Source organism: Abrus precatorius, unplaced genomic scaffold, assembly GCF_003935025.1.
Source record: "Abrus precatorius isolate BTA unplaced genomic scaffold, Abrus_2018 Scaffold7, whole genome shotgun sequence".
In the NCBI taxonomy this organism is placed as follows: domain Eukaryota; kingdom Viridiplantae; phylum Streptophyta; class Magnoliopsida; order Fabales; family Fabaceae; genus Abrus; species Abrus precatorius.
Window position 1 is genome coordinate 32,182,514 of NW_020874417.1, and position 21,659 is coordinate 32,204,172.

Here is a 21,659-nt window from a genome sequence, read left to right on the forward strand (position 1 = left end):
TACATCATTACATGCATCACCAATTCCGGGTCTCGTTTGCTGCAATTTGTGTAGACTGAACCTGAATTGATATTTACATTAGTTAAATATATAATGTTACATACTTTTTTCATACCAAACAAATAATTTATATTTAAAGTGATGGTGTGAATATTTATCAATTAGTCTGACAATTTTTTAACATTAAATTTATAGAAGAATTTGAATGAAAACAAAATACCAATTATAAATCTGACAAGTACTGCCTGTTTGTTTACATTCCAATTCTGATTCACATACTTACCAGGGCAAGAAAAAACAGCTCGAGATAATTTTTTTCGAAGGAAAACTTTCTTCGGCTACCCAAAATGTGATTTTCATTTACAATATAGCACGTTTGACAAATATATACAGTTAATTTCTTCTACTATGAAAGATGTTTTAATATAAAATATATCATGGAAGTTAAATGTATATTCTACATTTTTTAAAAGAATAAGCTCATACAACAGACTCTCGGGCTTTTGTGGTAAACATCAATTTTATTTTGTAAAAACTGTATCATATTTGGCCATTCATATTTTGGCTGAAAAGACATTATTACGTGTTGTTCACTACACACCTTCCATCGATAAATCAATAACCGAGCGAATTTCATAGGAAATAAGAACAGCACGATTTTACATTCTTCGAACTTTCTTACGAGACACCAACAACAAAATGAGTTAATTAATAAATGTTCACTAAATTTCAATAGACAACAAATAACATATAAAGTTGGCTTTTCCTATTAAACATAAAATACGCATAGCAGAGCTATGCCTTTGGCAGTGAAGACTGAAGATCCCAACTTTGTGGTAGAGCATTGGCTTGTCATATTGTGTTTCGCCTTTGTTGTTGAGGCTCAACCACACCCTGATTCTTAGTTTCTGAACCACTGGATGATTTGACACTATTAGAAATAAGACTTTTCAACCAAGCAGCTTGAACTCTAGGAGATCCTTCTCTATTGGAATTACTAGGGGAATCCACACAAGTTTTAACACCTAAGAGGAACCTGTATGCTCCTTTGCTTGCTGATACAATCTCTGTTTTGGCTTGCCGAAACTACAATAACCACTTATTATTGTCGGTGCAACCATATATTTTCTCATAATATCACATGCCAATACTAACAACCATAAAGTTCATGAGGCCAAAATATAATTGAAATGAACCTAGATCATAGAAATGTAAGGAGCAAAATTAATCACCATAGCTGAGAAACTTTTTTTAAGGAAATAAACCTCACCTTTGATGCTGTATTCCCAGCCATTACCATAACAACATCACCAGCGTTAGCAAACCTGTTAACCCAACCTGTCATGAAAATTGCAAGAATAAACAGTGGAAGGTGGAAATTTACAAAATCATGTATACATGACAGAAACTGAGTAGAGTAATAAAAGCTAAATAGGTGTTCACCTGGAAGTTTGGGGACGCCAAGCCTTACACAGAATTCATCACAAAAGTGGTTGCAGTTTTTGGATAAGAGTTCATACGAATTACCAGGCCACTCTCTACAGAGTTCTCTCAATATTCGATTTACCTTGAAAACGCTAAAGTTTGTTTTCCCCATAACAACGGATTTTCTATATGTATACATAGTGTTCTTTCCCGAAGGATTACTAAAAACCCCAGTTCCTGCCTCACAGAATCCAAATGACCATTCTTCATCTCCATAAACCTGTGTGTAAAAATTAGCACAAACCCGTTTCAACGGGTAATAAATGCAAAGGCCCACATAACTTGATTTGAAACTCACTTTTCACTAGAAGAATGAGGTAATAAGGATCCATTTCTGACTCACTTTTCATATTTCTATGTCATCAACCATGCATCTCAAAACCTTAAAAATACAATATTTTTATTATAAAATTCTATAGAAAGTTATTCATTTTTATCTGTTAAAAAAAATACAAAAATGATGTATTTTAAATTTGTTAATATAAAAAATAAATGTTTTTATGCAAACTTAAATGATTATATTATATTTCATTAATAATTATAACCAGATTACATGTAAATATACAATTAAACTCTTATAGGAGATATAAATTCTCAATGAATATTCTTTGAATTAGGCCAAAAAAATTTGTCTCAGAATGAAGCATCATTTTCTTTCTTTAAAATATTATTCGTGTACCAAAAAAAACCCTCTTACAGTAGTCTTTAATTTTTTTTTCTTAAAATTCTACTTCATTTTTTTAGACTAAAATGGCATTAAAAAATAAAACCAAAAAAAATAATCTTATGGTAGGGAAGAGTAACGCTGTAATTTGGAATAGAGAGTGACAGGAAGAAGCAAAAGAAAGAGTGATGATGTAGAGAGGACCTGAACGGCGCTGTGGAATATACCACCAAGACCAATGCCATCTTTGAAGATTCTGTTGATGTGAAGAACAGTGCTGTTCAGCCTCTGCGACTGATTATTGGTGACGTCGTATATGTGCACTATCACTTTCGCCATCTTCACCAGTAACTCTCTTATCTTTTTATCTAGCACTGTTCTTTCTTGAATTTCTATTTTAGAGGTAACAGAACCAACTTAATTGTCACAAATGCAAAGAACTGCAAATACCGAATCACAAATATCTCCGTGTTCATGCGATTCCGTAAAGACTCTCACTTCAACAACAAATCTGTTACACCGATATCATTGTTTTGGTTAGATTCTTTTTTAAATTATTTTATTTTTCATTTTTTATCTAAATAAAAGTAATTACTTCTCAAATATTAACTGAAATGGAGCACACACATTTTAGGATTCTTAAGTAGGATTTCAAATCATAGTTGACCCTCTTATTAAACTATTTTTATTATAAAGTAATAAATAATTATCCCGAATATCTTAATTTTACAATCAACCTTTCTGCCACTCCTAATTTTATAATTAATTAACTGAATTTTCTATATACCGTATGACTCCACATGAGTATTGTTAAATTAAAAAAATTACATACCAAACGTTCCATGAAAGTATTTTTATTTTAAAATTAGTTTTTAATACTAACTTTAAATTCTTAATTTATAAAATTATTTTTAATGTTTAAGTCTCTTGTAGAACTTTTAACCAAACACAATTTATTATTTTTTAAACCATTTTATCATTATATATATATATATAGTAAAAGTAATGGAAGAAAGTGTATAACAGCTTACACATTTTAAGAGTGTTTTTTTTATGCAATTAAATTCTTAAAGGGAAATAAGTAATCTAATCTTAGGAGGTGGCAACACACTGATGGCTAGCCATGCCTAACCAACCACAATTTGTCGATGCGCTCCCATCTCTGTAACTTGTTTTTGGTGTGCCGTTCTAATCTTACATTGTTTTATTAGAGAAGCATTCTAATGTTGTAAAGGAGAGGAGTGAAAAAATGAAGAGGGGTCCCTTTGAAATTGATAAACTGATTGTACAATGACCCTTTATAGAATGTTAATTTATTTTAGTTTCAAGCTAAATATCTACATAATAGATAAGGAGGGAGAAAAATATACTTTATATATTTTGAGTATTATTTTTGGAAGTTCGATTTTTTTAAATCTGACCCAATAAAGCCCGTAACTTGCCATGAATTAACCCAAATGGATCGAATAGCCCGTTTTGCCAGTTGCACTAAACATAACTGCTATTTAAAAATATTTATTAGATTTTCTGGTCTCAAACATGTATTAGATGTTAAAATTCACTTATTTCAGAGTCACAACTGTTTGGTTAAGTACCGAAGGAGTGTTATTTATGATTTTGTTTGAAAAGCCTCCTTGAAGAGGACAACAATTGAGGTATCTAAGATTCTAAATCCCTTTTGATAGCATCATGTTGTTTATTCGGAATGGTACTAGGCAGTGTTGTGGTGATGTTTAGTGCATTCACGTTATGCATTCTCCTGATGAAAAAAATTAAACAAGCTCTATTTGAATAGTTTCTATTCTCTATAGCAAGTTGTTCAAGAACAATGAACACCTGCTCTGAAAACCCTGTATGGCGATAACTGATAAGAGATTTGGGCCATCTAAAATTCCACCCAGCTTCTACAATATCCAATTTTGTCTCATGAAAGTTCTAAAAGAAAACCAATACATATATGTGACGTGACGGTTCATGACTTCATCCACCGGAACACTAAGGATTGGAATTGAAATAAAAAAATACTGAAATAAATAATGCATTGCTGTATAACATAAATGATATAAACCATATAAGGAGCTTTCCATTAGTAAATCTTGGTAACTATGGTTTTGATGCAATTTCTTTAAAAGAAAAGAAAACTTCCAGGAAAAAAAAGAATATGAAAGCCTTGGTAATGATTTAATACCTCTTATGTGATTTTTTTGTTTTACTACATCAGCAAGAACTGCTATATTTGCAACATACAGCTCTCTCTATCTGCCTTCATTGTTCATTAACTGGGAAAACACTTGGCTAGTACTTATGTCTGAAGAACCAATATCATAATCCCTCTTTGCTCTTCCGTTGGTAGAAGGATTTCCATGAATAAATGTAGTTGTCATACTCACAGCTTCACTACTACTACTATCAGCACGTGGCTCCCTTTGTTGTCCACTTTCTTGAAGTTGAAGTGCATATTCCAAATTCCACAAGACATCACCCATCGTTGGCCTATCAACACTATACTCAGCCACACATTTCTCTGCAGTTTCACAAAATTTTTTCAATGAGCTTTGATTGGTCTGTCCAACAAGATGAGGGTCAACAATATGCTCCAGCATTCCCTTATTCAGCCATTCAAGTGCCCATTCTGCCAAATTCACCTGTTCTCTAGTGAGATGTGGATCAACAGCAGGTCTACCACAAAGAACCTCAAAAAGCACAACTCCAAATGAATAAACATCTGATTTATCTGTAAGTTGTTGCCTCCTGTAATACTCAGGATCAAGATAACCAAAACTACCTTTCACACCAGTGCTCACATGTGTTTCATTGATACATGGCCCGGACCTTGAAAGACCAAAGTCAGCAACTTTGGCCACATAGTTTTCATCAAGCAATATGTTAGTTGATTTAATGTCACGGTGGATGATTCCTTGAGCAAAACCAGTGTGAAGATAGTGAAGACCTCTAGCTGCACCAATGCATATTTCAAGACGCTGCTTCCATGATAGAGGTGGTTGTAGTGCTGAACCATACAAATGCCTCTTCAGTGGACCTTTTTCCACATACTCATACACAAGTATCATTTCTGAATTTTCTTCACAAAAACCAACTAGTGAAACAAGGTGGCAATGGCGAATTTTTGACAAAACGGTTATTTCAGTCTGGAATTCAGGAAGGCCTTGTCTAGACCCCGGCATGCCTCTCTTGACAGCAACCTTCACATTGTCTCTGAGCACTCCCTTGTATACCATGCCAAACCCACCGGACCCTATAATCAGATTTCTGTCAAAATTGTTTGTTGCTGATTGGATTTCAGCAAAAGGGATCTTCAAGCCAAGATATCCATGAGAACCAGGTTCAGATGTTCTACTAAGGGAACTCCCTCTAAACATGCCCAAAGTGGTCCATCCAACACTGTCCACTGTCTTCTGTTTTGGTTTCATGTTCCTGCATTTAATAACAAGTAGAAAAGCAGTTATCACTAAAAGTGAAACAACAATTCCTCCAACAATGGAACCCACCAACACCCGCAACTTCTTCCTCCTATGCACAGTATTTGTATCTACATCATTCACCATCTTCATTATCTCTGCACCATTCAATATAGCATTCATTCTTATAGCACTGCTCAGGTCAGAAGGACCAACACTTACTTGAATGACACCTAAATTATCTGAATTTGCGACAAAATCCACATACACTGGTGACGCAAGCGTGTGGATTGTGAGGGTTGACAAATCAAGATCCTTATATGCAATGTACCCATTGATATACACATCAAAGTAAAGCAAGTTGAGGGCAGGACTAACAATATCACAGAAATGCAACCTAACCAAGTGTGGAACCCCACCAGGAGACACAGGGAAATTCCAAGTTATGTTGAACCTTGAAGCTAAACTTGAGTTTCCCCTATTCATCTGTTGAGCAGTCATGTAAACATTTTCAGGCGCGATCTCTCTACTCGCACCTCCCTTTTGGTAATTTGGTGTGTTAGTGCTAACTGCGGGCTTAGCTGCACCCTTAAACACCAGATAATCCTCGTCAGGAATCCAAGTCCTCCAAAGGGTGTCATTGAAAGGAGTAATTTTTAAACCTCCAACATTAATCCTATGAATAGTTTCCAAAACCTGAGATGAAAGGTTTCTATACTCCTCTACCCCAGAAGCACCAACCAACCTGGCTCCAAAATCTATAACAAAATCCACAGGGGCAGTAAACACCTCCACAGCATTAACATAGGCAAAACCTGAGTTACCAACAGGTCTAAACAAAATTTCAAGCGAGTTTGATTCTATCTTCAAAATAAACTCTTTGAGCAGAACATCACTAGGTGGCTGGAAATTGCGCATGACCGAAATCCCATTAAGAAAGACACTGAATTTCGCAGATTTCAGATCAAAAGTTTGAGCTTTAAAGGGGGAGAAATGAAAACGCACCAAGTGGGTACCGTTTTTCTTCATGTTGAACGTGTATCTCCCAGTGCTTCTGAAAACTCTGGCTGTGCGGTACAAAGTGGGCAAATTTTGAGGTGGCTTTTGGTATGTGAGTGAAATGGTGTTATCTGCAGAGAGAAAAGTGGAGCCTGGGTTGTTGGAATCGCTCATGAAGACTCGGTTGAAGAGAGAAACATTGCTGTGTGTTCCACAGCTAAGAAGGTAGTTATCTGTAGGAGTGAAGGAAACTAAGGAGGGTATGAAAAAGAGAAAGACTAAAGGTATAATGAGGTTTTGGGTGTCCATGTAAGAGTGGCTTGGGATTTTGGTTCCTTGAAGAGTGTGAGTATCAGGCTAAAGAAAACCCATGTCATGAGTAGCAAGAGGATACAAAAAGGAAAAGTGACCAGAACTGCAACAAGAAGACAACATAGACAGAGAGACAGTGACTTCAGTCTCAGTGAAGATTTGAGATGGAAGATGTAATAAAATACATGAATTTGGTCACTAAAGTCAAAGGAATTGCTTTTGATGGTAATTTGTTTAGAACCTGTATGTTTTTGGACGTTTCACACAAATCTGCATTAGATTTCTCTGCTTTCAGTTTTATATAACGGTGGGAAGTAGACCAGCTTTTGGCGAATTAAGATGTCAGTTGCATGCACATCAGAAATTTCTTACATATTCTCCACATAGGTGAAAACTGCTGAGATAAACTATTAGAACAAAAATTAATGAATCTATTTTTATTCAATCTGGAAAAGGTTTTTTTTTTCTCGTACGGTAAATATGGAAATGTTTTTAAAAAATTGCACGTAAATATATTTTTTAAAAATTAAATGACAAAAAATAAAGAAATGTAGTGCTGTCCTAAATCTTTTTTGATACCATACATCTAAATTTGTAGACAACAAAATTTCTGAAAAAAAAAAAACACAATCATTAACTTAAAAACAGTTTATATAGATAATTTTAGTATCAAATAGCGGAAATGCTTGGGTTTGGATCTATCAATGAATGGACCAGAAAAAGGAAAAAAGGTCCCGAGAATAGACTTTGGTTTCCTTTCCACAAAGAGGCGAAAGCTCTTTCTCCGCGTTTCCTCCTAGAGAAAATGCGTAAATAACATCATAACTTGTTCACACCTCGCGAACGGTTTAGAGGTCACACTCACACATAGGAGCATTTGACAAATTTCCACAGCTGAGGTAAGATAATGTACCTTTCAGATTCAAATCTCCAATTGGCAACCACATATAGTGTTTGTGTCTCGCCACCCTTATCTTTATGTGGTAATAGGATACAATTATATTCTTATTGAGTTCCAGTTCAAAAGCCCATTTGCATTATGCATGCCAGCTTCACTAGGAAGTGCCCTATTAATTTAATCTTTTCTCTGGGTATTCTAGTCATATATCACATGCCTTAGCCCAATAACACTATGTTTTCTTTTCTTACTCATTTTCTAGTCCATTTTGTTATCAATTGAGGTTATCATATTTTGGATTTTAGATAGCTATTAAGAAATGCCAGCTGAAACCGATTGAAATTTGTTGACTAGTGAAGTTCAATAAGTATACGGTTGCTTTAAGCTATCTCAGCTTTATAGAAAATGTCATCATTATTAGTTACAATTATTAAAATAATTATATGAAAAAAAATATTAACTCTTTTTTCATTTATTTGGTGTATGGACCATTGTTTGTATGCTTCTCATTAATTAGTGCAATTGTTTATATTGTCGCTTCTTCCATAATATCGTTCTTACAAAGTCACGTGTTCACCACACAGCTTTCATACTTTCTATTAACAAAAAATTGCTACTGAAATTTTGAATTTTTTATGCTTTTTGATAATTTTTATTATGTTGAGATTCAATTATAGATTGGCTAACTATAAAATCAATTATTTTGATAAATTTTTATGCTTTTCAGTTATTTGTTTTCAAAGGCAACCGTTGTTTGAAAGCTTGAAGTTTGCTTTGCTTAAAGGCTACTGAATTACAAGAAGAAGCAAGAAAGTTTCTAAGAAAAACAATTTATTAGAGCCCAACAACACCAGAAGCATATTGATAATATTATTACATTTAGCAGATGCATATGTAAGATGTTTTGTTGGATTTTTCTAAGGTCATCATAATCGGATACATAGTTTGGGATAAACGCACCAAAATTTAAGTAATGTGATTTATTGATATATTATTAAAATATTGGATGGACGGTATTGGCTTGTAATGACTCGATCGTCTTGATCGATAAGCGAATCAATAGTCATGAAATAAAATATAGTTAAAAAATTAAGATGAAGATAATACAATTTTATGAGAACATTGATTGTATAATTAAAATTTGAATTTTTACTGAAATAAAATAACCAAAACACATAAGAAAAAATACTTAAGGTCAGTTAAGTATTTTATAGATGACGACTGAAGTGATTCCTTTAAAAGATTTATGTTTGATTCCGAGTTTTATTTTATTTCTACAGTTATGATTGTAGTGATTTGTGAACATTATTTTGTTTTTATTGGGATTTGGAACTTAGTGCCTGATTTTAAAATAAGATAAAATCAGTTAATAATTAATTAGATTTCATCATTTTACCGTTATACATATATTTTTTTAATTTTAAAACACGTGAAGAATTTTAAATAACTTATAAAAAAATTAAATAAAATTGAACTTACAATTAATTATTATTTAAATATTTTATATTAAAAAATTTATAATGATAAAACTAATTAATCTTACTCTTTAATATATAGTTTACTTTATTTATAAATTTACACCAACTTACAAAAGTCCTATATCATAATTCAAATAATTTACAGCCTGTGGAGGTAAGAGAAATAAATAAAACAAAGAAAAAGTACGACAAATAATGTAATCCAACGAAAGAGAAATAAAAATATTGTTCAATGGCGCTGAGAAAAATAGATATAGAGGGAAGTTTAAAATTTATGAGTTTTAATTTCAGTATAATTGTATAATATTTTTATTTCCTTTTTCTTTTTCTGTCAAATCACATTATACATCACAATTTTATTTATTTATGTTCTCACAAAAAAATATACATTCATGATATGCATGATGACTCTTTTCTAACATTTATTGGTGTATAAATATGATTTTTGTTGTGGTAAGGAATTAGTGATTTGTCTGAGTCTGGTAACAAGCTTCCAGTGCTACAAATGGCTGTCTCTGAAACTTTCTGTTGCCATATGTACGGTGGCACCTTTCTTACAGTGGTGACAGCAATTGCCGTACTTCTAGCCATTGATTCTCATGCAGGTGACTCGCTCTCCATCACACCCAAGCTTTTCAATTTTCATTTACTATCAAACAAGTTATCGTGTATCCGCAAAGATATATAGGAAAGATACAAACAAAAATTGCTTCAAATTTAACTCATTTGCTATCATATTTGACAATTGTTCAATTTGGATAGATTTTTCAGTAAATTCTTATAAAAATAAAAAATTAAGTAACAAAATTCAATAAATTGTTTTCATAAGTTAAAATTAACTTATGTTTTTTTTTTAAAAAAATTAGAACTTTTCTTATTTAGTTTCATTAAAACTTGAAAAGTATAAGCTTTTTTAACTTATAAAAAAGATTTATTCAAATTTTACATTAATTTTTTTCTAAAATAATAATTTATTTAGAAACTTATCTAAATTGAATCAATGTCAATCTCTTGTAAGATTTTCAATTTAATAATGGCTATTCATATCACACCATTGTATCTTACTTCATTTTTTTTTAAATAAACAATGTTAGTCGTACACCTCACTTCAGAGATATGAGGTAGAAAAAAGAGGAAAGTATAAAGGCCAAAAAAGGTTTAAAAAAGGGTAAATAATATGATAGAAAAGAGATAAAATAAAATAAAAAACTATAAAAGTATATAAATATAATTATTATTTTGAAATCTTAATTATTGTCCCGTGTTAGTAAGAAGCAAAATATGTTTCGGATATCAATATCAGAAAGTGACAGGTTTATGGCTTTTGGCACTTGTGAGGAGTAGGTGTTCTTTGCGGTGATTGGTGCAAGTGGGAGCATATGGAGCGTGATCAACACAGCACCCAGTATTTTTGTGTTTTCTTTTGTTCAGGTAGCAATCCATCTTGTTGTGATCCTTCGACTGGGAAGACTTTTTGGTTCTGACTTGAAGCTGTTGCTTATTGCATCAAATGCCAATGTTGGAACTCTCTCATTGTGCCTCCCATTCTTGCTGGTATATTTGGAATTGCCATTGCAACTTTTCTTGGCATTGGATTTGGTCTCGGTGTCTTAAAACACGTGAAATTCCCTTGTTCTTTATATGCTACCATCCATGAACTCAATATCTTCTCTCTTTTCTTTCTCTATGCATTAAGTGAAAACTATTTTTTTTTTCTCAAGTTTATATGTGTGATTAAAAAAATGTCAATCAAGTTATGCCCATATCATGCTATAGATACTTTTTGGTATAAATAAAAATTGAATTTGAGCAAAGTAAAGAGACTGCAGAAGGACCAGAACAGTATCCATTTGGATTGGCATGTTTCAATCTACATATCATACAAAACATTTAAGAATATTATATATAAATCATTGGAATGGTCCCATATACTGAAATTTGAACTTAGCTGAGTGAGACGAAAGAGAAAAAGACATAACTGGGTACGGTTAGTGAGGGAGAGCAAGACGTTAGAACTCTTTTCTTCAAAAGACATCATATGACGATTTCAACTTTGTTCCCCCACAACCACATGGGAACTCGCTCTACCGTATGTTACTGTAAAGACAAGCTAGGCTTCTATGAAAACAAAAATGTGCCTTTAAAACTGTGACAATTGACAATTGCATTGTAAGGAACAATAAGGCCAATATAAAATGAGTTTCACCAATTTTTACTTCTTAAATAGGAGTCAAATTTCACTCTTGAAAACCGGTCTCCTCATGTATGGACGTTAGAAGGACCAACTTTGCAATATTTTAAGAGAACTCACCTAAACTGTTAAATAATTTACATGTGATCAATCGGAATCGTTAATTTAAAAATTATTTCCACCTTATGTGTATGAGATTTAAAATCTATGATCCACTGGCTAAGAGTTATATATATGCATGAGCATTGAATAATTTCCAACAAAAGGGAATCATCTTAACCGCAAGAGAGAGGAAGTGAAAGTCATGGATTCAGAGACGAGTATAGCTGCTTGTGGGACTCTGAAATTTTTGCAAATGGGAATATGGTGGTTCTCGGTGTTGATCTTTCTTGGGTATATAATGGTTTGGATTATGATGCCCACAAACACCTTCTTTCTTCATTGGTTACCTGACATTCAAGCAAAGACACATCCAATATACTTCGGCCAAGAAGGTTTGTCACTATAAATCAGAATGGAAAAAATAAAAAGATGACATTTAAAATGTACGTACAAGGAAGGTAGTAATTAATTGTAGATATCAGGTTTCACCATCTAACAGAACAACAGTTCTTGCAAATCAAAATTCTGATGAAATGGTAGATAACTTTATGATCTGATATCTTTTTTTAGTTATATTTTAAATTATGGCCATTAACCACCTATAAGTACGGTCATTCAACACTTTATTAGTCACAGTCTTTTCCAAATAATTTTTGTAAAAAAATATTTCGTATCAATTAACATTTTTCATTCAAAAAAGTTATTAAAATTTATAGTTGAATGTTGTGTGCCAAAGACATTATTTCAGTCAAAATGAACCATTTATTCAAAAATAATATTGGGAAATTTTTTGGTCATGCAATTTTTTTGTTTTATTTTTATTATTTACAGTGGTTACTGTCACTGGTGATTAATTCTCACATAAGGCCTAAATCCCAAATAGACAGTGAATCTACAGGAATTGAACCAAATTCATTTTTCAAAACAAGAAAAACAGATGCCTGAGAAATAGATATTTATTTTTATGTATTTATTTCACAGATTTGTAGGTAGGCTCTGTTAATGAACTTCATTTATTTGCACAGGAACAACCATACTTTTATATATATTTCCCATTTTACTTATAGCCACCTTGGCCAGTCTATACCTTCATTTTGAGCAAAAACGTTCTAATCATAATACTGAAAGGTACATTGTTTCATACTTTATTTGTTTCATCGTGTTTTTTAACATAACATATCAATGCCCAGCCAAGTAAATGTATGACTGATTTCTTGTTCTCAGTGATGTGGGACCTTTAGGATTCGCATCATGGAAAAGACCACTGCTTGTAAATGGTGCTCTTGGGATTATCTCTATGACAGAGATTGTTTTCATTATAATGTTTATTTTACTATTAATCTGGTCCTTTTGTTCCTACTTACATGGCATGTTTGCAAGCGTGGCACTACAGGCAGCTAGCGAGAGAGAACAAGTGTAAGGAAATAACTTACCACTCTTAATTTGACATGAATTTCCAGTCATAAAATGCCTTCATCTTTGTAACAGAATGGTTCTTGTTGCACAGGTGGGAAGCCAAGCTGGAAAATTCAGCCCTGGCTTTAGGCCTTGTTGGAAATATTTGCTTAGCTTTACTGTTCTTTCCTGTCTCAAGAGGGTCTTCAGTTTTGCGGTTCATTGGCTTAACTTCAGAGGGAAGTATCAAGTATCATATCTGGCTAGGACATGTTGCAATGGCCCTATTCACAGCCCACGGACTGTGTTATATTATTTTTTGGGACAATACTCATCAAATCTCACAGGTAAATAATCATTTATTCCAATCAACTTGATAAGTAAATTTCCTATTTTTTTTTCTTGGCCAATTTTCAGGTCATAAATTATTATTAGGCCATCTTCAAACTACTGACCAGACATCACAATCCACAAACTTTCATTGCAGATATTCAAATGGAACAAAGCTGGCATCTCAAATGTAGCTGGAGCAGTTGCTCTGCTTGCTGGATTAACCATGTGGGCTGCTACCTTACCTTTCATAAGGAGAAAAGTGTTTGAGCTTTTCTTCTACATTCATCACCTTTATATTGTCTTTGTAGTCTTCTTTGTGCTACATGTGGGATTTTCCTCTTCTTGCATAGTGCTTCCAGGATTTTACCTGTTCTTGATCGACCGGTACCTGAGATTTCTACAGTCCCACCAGAAAATTCGGTTGGTTTCTGCCCGTGTTTTGCCTTGTGAAGCTGTTGAACTGAATTTCTCCAAGAACCCAGGTGAGGATAGTAATTAGTGAATGAAGACACTGAGAAGTTCTTTATATGAACTGTGTATTTGGCTCAATTGTAAGTAACAAATTTTTTTTTTCTTCTCATTTTGCTTCGACAGGATTGTGTTATGCTCCTACAAGTATCATTTTCATAAATGTTCCTAGTATTTCCAAGTTGCAGTGGCACCCTTTTACAATCACCTCCTGCAGTAGTAGTGATTCTGATACCTTAAGTGTTGTCATAAAAAGTTCAGGAAGCTGGTCCCATACTTTGTACCAGAAGCTATCATCTTCATCTCCAATGTCCCACCTTGATGTCTCCATTGAAGGGCCCTATGGACCGGCTTCAACCTTTTTCTCAAGGTACTTGAAACTTATTAAAGGAGCCTTTCCTCTATGTTTTAATGAATTTCATTCTTTTCTTTGGTGGATTTCACACTCAACATTTAAGTATAAATAGATATTCTTTCATCAGGCATGACTTGATAAAAAAATTCCATGCAGGTATGAAATGCTAGTGATGGTGAGTGGAGGAAGTGGCATTACTCCTTTCATTTCCATAATCCGTTCGCTCCTCTTTAAGGCCAACACTGCAGGGGGCAAAACTCCTAGAGTTCTTCTTATATGTGCCTTCAAGAAGTCCATTGATCTCACCATGATAGACCTCATCCTTCCCGTTTCAGGCACCACCTTTGACATCTCACGTTTGCAGCTTAAGATTGAAGCCTATGTAACCACAGAGAAACAGCCAGAAATGAATGACAGAAAGCTCCTTCAAACATTATGGTTCAAGTCTAATGCATTAGATGAACCAATTTCTGCAGTCTTAGGACAGAACAGTTGGCTCTATCTCAGCATTGTCATCTCGTCATCCTTTATATTATTCCTTCTACTTATTGCCATCCTAACTAGATATTACATATATCCAATTGATCATAATTCAGACCTGGTATACCCTTATTTGTCAAGGTCCAGTCTAAACATGTTATTGATATGCGTGTCTATAGCCATTGCAGCTACATCTGCTTTTCTCTGGACCAAGAAACAGAACAAGGATTTGGGACAGATTAAAAATACTTATACATCAACTCCACCAACTTCTCCAGCTTCAGGATACTACATTGCTGACAGAGAATTAGAGTCTCTTCCCCTCCAATCCATTGTCCAAACAGCTAAAATACATTATGGGGAAAGACCTGACATAAGAAGTAAGAATATTTAATTTTTTGTCTCATTTATTTCAAATTAGTTAGTCACACGGTTTTTCCATCCTTTCAGTACCATTTCATTTCTTGAAGTTCAGTTAAATATGTTTATATTGAATATTTTTATGCTAAATGACATCAAACCAAAAATTTAGTGATTTATCGAGCATATTGAAAGATGTGATTCTCAAATTATGAGATTGTTAACATAAGTTTCCAGCTATATTTTATAAAAAGTAAAAAGTAAAAATTGCTTCCAATGTTAAATTAAAATCTTAAAAAGGAAAATATTTGTTCTTTGGCAGAAATACTCTCTGGCTGTGATGGATCAAGCATTGGAGTTCTTGTTAGTGGGCCAAGAAAAATGACACATGAAGTTGCATCAATCTGCACCTCTTGTTCCACAGATGACCTACGTTTTGAGTCCATCAGCTTCAGCTTGTGAGCTACAAATACTGTATTTTTGTTACAGAAGTTTTTCTCATCTAGTGGAGACAATCAAGAAATTCACATTTGTTGGGCGATGGAGGAAAGGATTTTGAAATAAGAAGACATGAGATGTTTATGAATTTAGGACTTGAAAAAATTTCAAACCAATCTTTTTCTAAAGTTAGTGAAATTAAACAAGAGCATCTTAATATTTTTTCTCCTTTGCAATATAATAGAAATATGAGAAAATAACATTAGAAGTATGTTATTTGAATAACTAAAAAATTATACCCCATGAGACAATATATTTAATAATAAAAATTATTAATATTGGTTTTTATAATTAACTTCAAGTGTTTAAAAATAATAAGATTTTATTAAAAGATAAGTATTTATTACATAAGAAATACAAAAATATAATGAATATTTGTTTATCAATAAAAACTTCCTATTTTGTATGTTTAACGTCTATCATAAAAATTGATACTAGCAAAATTGTTTTTTTTTTTTCTATTTCTTGCTTTTTTTAATTACATATACACATCTAAAAAAAAAACACAAATAAATAAGGAAAAAAATTAAGTACCCTACCTAGTTAAGGAGTAAAAAGTGAAATACATTAAAAAATAATTTTCTTAAAGTTAAGGATAAAAAACTAACAATAATAAAATTATATTAAAAAAAAGATGTTTTTGATATTACTTTTATACCTTCAATATAATAAATATGTATTTTTTATATTCTTTTCTATTTATGAATACTTAAAAGAAAGTATACGAAAACATAACTTCAATAATTTGCTACACATTATTGATTTTTTAACTAATTTCATTGCAACACTAATTTGGAAGATTCATAAAGAAAAAATTTGTTAGCCTAAAGGGTTAATTTAAGCATTACAAAAGTATACCCATGCCCAGGATGTTTGTTCTGTGTCTTAGCTTTGCTTTTTTTTCATGAAATAGGAGAGTTAAAAAGTGCTTGGTTGGTAATTTCAACGATGAAAAAGATTTTTCTGCACCAACCCCTTCTCATTGCCAAAACCTTTAAGAACCAGAGTGGGCATCAACCACCTACATACTGTAATAAATACTACTGCAATTGCATCTTGCGGCAGATATGTCAAATAATCATTTTTTTAATTCTTACAACTAATTGACAGATATAATTAAGATTTTTCATTTTTATTTAGTTTTTATTTTTAAATAAATATATTATAAAAAATTATTTAACTTTTAAACATATTTGCAAGTTTTTCATTTAATCTCATTTTTAAAAATTCAATAAAAATACATACTATTTATGAAATCTAATAGAATTTTTTCTTATCTTTTAAAGACAATAAATAAAAAATTGAAAAATAAAAAATATCTAAGTCCAAATTAATAATTTGTGTATATTTGTAAAAATTTCCATTTTATGTTTTGATTTAGTTTTCCAACCCCATTCGCACGTAGTTTCGTGTCAACCTCTCTTTCGACCTTCGTTTCCTTCTGAAACCGTAAATTTCTTTTATTCTGATTGGGACATCAAATTTAGAATTTATGGGCAGAAAAAAATAAAGATCAGAATAAAGTTAACAATTAGATAGAAAAAATAAATATATAAATTACAACAAATTTGTGTGAAATTCTAGAAAATAACCGTTGAAAGAACTTAAAAATCTCAGCTTTCTCCGAAAATTAATCCAACGAAGATGAGATATTTTGTTGAAATACTAAAAATTAAGAAAGACAAAAGAAAAAAAAACAAGAACTTCATTAAACTCCAAAACAATATACAGATATTTTCTGAGAGATCATCGTTCTCCCCTTCTCAAATGTCAACTATAACCGAATAAGGCACTGTCCAAAAAATATTTTCAAGATCATAGTTATTAGTTTTTAAACAAAACGAAAATTGCATTGGTTCTAGAAGCACATGCAGAATTAAATATGAGAGAGAGAGCACCGATAGTATAATTACAGTGCTTGTTGAGTCTAGGGTTGCATGCAACTAATTAACACAACACTTAGCGTAGGTAATTAGTGATTGAGATGGATGCTCCTCTGCTTAGTGGTTCGTCGTTGGTGGCGGAGGACGGTGACTACGCGGAGGTGAAGGGGTGGAAGGAGGGGTGGAAGGTGGTGCGGATTGAAACAGTGAAAATATGGCAGATTGCACTGCCAATAGTTTTCAACTTGTTGTGTCAGTATGGTGTCAACTCTTTTACCATCATCTTCGTTGGCCATCTTGGTGAAGTTGAACTCTCTGCTATGTCTCTCGTTAACTCTGTCCTTGGCACTTTTGCTTTTGGCTTCATGGTTAGTTTCTTCTCTGCCCTATGAAGAAAGGTTTTAAATTTACGTGAATTTGTGTGTTGTTGTTTGCTACAGTGAATAACACTCGTTGTATTTCATTATTTGCTTTTCCTTATTCCCTTTTTAGCTTTTGTGAATTTCAGCGAGTTGTTGATTTTACCAAATGCACTCTCCTTAGACTGCATTAAATCCGTTTCCAGGGCAATGGATTTCAAATATTTTAAGGGCTGGTTTCTATTTTCTAACTGTCTTTATATGTGAAATTAAACAAAGGGAATCCTAATTATGAAGATGCAGAACATTTATGTTATTTTATTGGGATGAAATGTTGCAATTGACATGAGATGTTCATTTTGAAGTTGGAATTGATTTTTACTTGCCAACCAGTGTGTTTTTACTTTGTGTTGTTGATTTATCAAACTTGCCTTTGAAAATGGTAGAAAATTGTTAAGAACGAAATCTGATGGTAGTCCACAAAAACTGTAGCTTGGCATGGGGAGCGCAGCTGAGACGCTCTGCGGTCAAGCTTTTGGAGCTGGGCAGGTTCATATGCTTGGTATTTATTTGCAACGTTCGTGGATAATTTTGTTTACGACAAGTGTTTTGCTCTTGCCATTATACATTTTTGCTGCTCCAATTTTAAAGCTTCTTGGCCAACAGAAAGATGTAGCTGATCTCGCTGGATATTTATCTATTTTAGTAATTCCTCAGTTTCTTTCACTCTCCATCAGTTTTCCAACCCAAAAGTTCCTTCAAGCTCAAAGTAAGGTTAACGTCATTGCATGGATTGGGTTTGTGGCTCTTATTATACACTTTGGATTGCTCTGGCTCTTTATTTATGTGTTAGATTTAGGCTTAGCTGGCTCAGCCGTGGCATTTGATATCACAAGTTGGGGAATCGCAGTGGCTCAACTTGTTTATGTTGTGGGTTGGTGTAAAGATGGATGGAAAGGATTATCATGGTTGGCTCTTAAGGATATTTGGGCCTTTGTTAGGCTCTCTCTTGCATCAGCTGTTATGCTTTGCCTTGAAGTTTGGTACATGACGAGTATCATAGTTCTTGTCGGTCACCTTGATAATGCAGTGATTGCTGTTGATTCCCTCTCTATATGGTAAGTGGCATATCTATGCTGCATGAAATTTGAAACTCATCCTTAGTGGTTTTCACTTTGCACATATACAACTGAAACTAAGGATGTCTTGTAAAATCAAAACTCAGGTGCCGTCTAATAGTTAAACAACTTTACTTAAGTTTTGTTTGTAACATCTTAGCTCTATAGTCGAAATGGGACTTTAACGTAACCTTTTGCTAATGCATTCGATGTTTGGTAGCATGAATTACAATGGATGGGAAGCCATTATCTTTATTGGAGTAAATGCAGCTATCGGGTATGCACTCGATCCAAAACTTGTGTCATACACTTTTGAATATGTATAGCAACTACATACTATTAGCATTGGTTATTTCAGTGTCCGAGTTGCCAATGAACTTGGACTTCGACGTCCAAGAGCTGCCAAATACTCTGTCTATGTGACAGTGGTTGAATCACTTTTGATCGGACTCCTTTTCATGGGAATTATTTTGGTAGCTAGAGACTATTTTGCCATCATTTTTACAAACAGTGTGCCTTTGCAAAAGGCAGCTGCCAAACTAGCAGATCTCCTAGCCGTGACAATGGTTCTAAACAGTGTTCAACCAGTCATTTCCGGTACAAAATGATTTACATTTTCTTTGTTTAATTTATGAATGGTAACCGATCATCCCCTTATATTATTTACAATTTTGAAATCATTCTTACAGGTGTTGCTATTGGAGGTGGGTGGCAGGCCCTGGTGGCTTACATCAATTTAGGTTCTTATTACTTGTTTGGCCTTCCACTTGGGATTGTTCTTGGTTATGTAGCAAAATTGGGGGTGAAGGTAATGTACTCACTCACTCACTACCCTATTTCTATGTCCATGAAAAAAATTATATTTAGTAAAACATGTTGACTTTTCTCCATTTCGATCTGAAGAAAATAAGAGAAATGAAAAATAATAGATTTAGCAAATCATTGCTTTTGGTTTGTTGATAGAAAATAAAACTGAAAAGAGGAGAGGAAAAAATGATTCTGAATTTGATTTTATTTTATTTTCTGTTTAGGGACTATGGGGAGGCATGATATGTGGAATAGCTCTCCAGACAGTGCTGCTCTTGTTCGTTCTTTACAAAACCAATTGGAACAAAGAGGTAGGCAATGCTTCGCATTCTCTCTATCATTTTTACTCTATTTTTATTATTTTTTCTGGTTCATTTCTCATCTTAAACGTACCATTACTCGTTTGGCTCTTCTGATTGAAGGTCGATGAAACAAATGAACGCATGCGGAAATGGGGTGGACGTGCCATAGAAGGTGATAAGATAGTAGCTTCTACATAATCTCTCCCTTCAAGTTGAGTCAAATTCTGATTCTCAGTCTCAGAAATCCATTTGGTCCATTTTGCATTTTATGTTGCTGTTAATGGGTTGTCTTCTGAGAATTTTGAATACAAAAAAACTTGGTTCATATTCCTGTCTCTTTGTTTTTCATTTTTTTTAATTATCTGATGCCTCGGTGAAAATTTAAAAAAAAATGATTTAATGAAAATGAGCAGCGGTTAACTCGTTTTTATCATATATTCTTTATTTGATTACAATCTTTATTCTTATAAAAAATAACGATATGGGATAGATCTCGTTCGGTTACAATTAATAAATATGATAAAAGTTGAAAAGAACTGTTGAATTATTTGTAATCAAATAAGAAACATAATTTAATGAAGTGTCGTTGGGTTGAATATAGCATTCATAAATCGGAAGAGATCTTCTGCAATGCATTTTTACTGTAGAATGACAACTATTAGAAATATATAATTTATTTAATTTATAAATAATAATAATATAAAATTATGAATGGATAAGATGGGTTGAGATGCAAATCCTTCATAAACCAGGCACAGTTTTCGCAGTTTTCTTTATTATAATAGGGTTTACTACTAATGATCGCCTTTTATAATTACTATATACTCACTGAGCGCCATGCGCTTATTTTTTTCATCAGGAGCTCTGCTTTCTAGTTCTAAGTTCAGTTGCCATTTTTATTATTCCACTGTAGTTTTTCATTAGATTTAGCGCTCTTATTACTTTATCTGCAATGCCACTGTAGTTATTCATTTCTAGTTTGATTATTGGTTTTTGACTAAGGATAGATTTTGGCAAAATGTAAATGTAAAGCTTTGATTACAACTTCAGTTGCGACAGGATTGTTTTAGTCGTAGGAAATAATGAATATTTTGAATTTAAATGTAGGTACCAATTATAGTGCTAAAATTTGCATTATAAATTGCTCTGTTCATACAAATTATCGAGTGATTCATAAAAAGTTGCTTCTCTGATCACTCTTATGTCAAACTTTTTTAATTTATAAAAAGATACATACATATCATATTTAGTATGAGTATCTGGACCACATAATCCATAATTACAGACAATTTTTTGGTATAACAGGGTAACAGATCCTTTGATTCAGCTTTGATCCACTAGCAACATTTCATACTAATACTCAACAAATAATTTATTTCTAGACTAAAATAAATAAATAATTTACATTAGATTTTATACACAGATCACGTAAATTACTTAATTAAGTGAATGTGCCAGTTTGTCATATATGTGTGCGTTTTCTTTTAGACTTCTGGTTTCGATGTGCAAAATTTGTATCTTCACCGACTCAAATTTTTGGCTGGCTATGAAGCGTAAGACACTTGCACACAAGTTTGATCATCCGTAATCTAGTCAATAATGGTGCCATACTTAAAAAATTATTGAATATTACTCACGTAAATGTAAATGTTAATGTTAAATGTCTCAGTTTATATCAAAATTATTTTTTAAAAATGATATTAAATAGTTTTGGTGATGATGTGATATCAGTTAAATATTAAAAAAGTATAAA

General features: G+C 32.8%; 4 protein-coding genes across 4 annotated transcripts; 2 read left to right on the forward strand and 2 right to left on the reverse strand.

Annotated features, from left to right (window-relative positions):
• Positions 1-768: 768 nt before the first annotated feature.
• Positions 769-2,488, reverse strand: LOC113873487 (deubiquitinase DESI2-like). Its single transcript, XM_027511627.1, has 4 exons — positions 2,354-2,488; positions 1,444-1,705; positions 1,271-1,338; positions 769-1,086 (listed from the first exon to the last, which is right to left on the reverse strand). The coding sequence occupies exons 1-4, from the start codon at positions 2,486-2,488 to the stop codon at positions 853-855; spliced, it is 699 nt and encodes a 232-aa protein (XP_027367428.1). The 3' UTR covers positions 769-852.
• Positions 2,489-3,921: 1,433 nt separating this feature from the next.
• LOC113872874 (probable receptor-like protein kinase At5g24010) lies at positions 3,922-7,145 on the reverse strand. The gene has a single exon (XM_027510747.1). The coding sequence runs from the start codon at positions 6,874-6,876 to the stop codon at positions 4,405-4,407; it is 2,472 nt and encodes an 823-aa protein (XP_027366548.1). The 5' UTR covers positions 6,877-7,145; the 3' UTR covers positions 3,922-4,404.
• Positions 7,146-11,750: 4,605 nt separating this feature from the next.
• Positions 11,751-15,401, forward strand: LOC113871806 (ferric reduction oxidase 2-like). Its single transcript, XM_027508907.1, has 9 exons — positions 11,751-11,940; positions 12,574-12,683; positions 12,739-12,742; positions 12,790-12,964; positions 13,056-13,290; positions 13,431-13,758; positions 13,871-14,114; positions 14,256-14,959; positions 15,262-15,401. Exons 1-9 carry the CDS (start codon positions 11,751-11,753, stop codon positions 15,399-15,401), a joined length of 2,130 nt encoding a protein of 709 aa, XP_027364708.1.
• A 1,734-nt stretch (positions 15,402-17,135) lies between these two features.
• On the forward strand, positions 17,136-20,335 carry LOC113873316 (protein DETOXIFICATION 35-like). The gene is made up of 7 exons (XM_027511380.1): positions 17,136-17,688; positions 18,172-18,797; positions 19,018-19,074; positions 19,156-19,394; positions 19,487-19,605; positions 19,829-19,915; positions 20,027-20,335. Exons 1-7 carry the CDS (start codon positions 17,422-17,424, stop codon positions 20,102-20,104), a joined length of 1,473 nt encoding a protein of 490 aa, XP_027367181.1. The 5' UTR covers positions 17,136-17,421; the 3' UTR covers positions 20,105-20,335.
• The last annotated feature ends 1,324 nt before the right edge of the window (positions 20,336-21,659 follow it).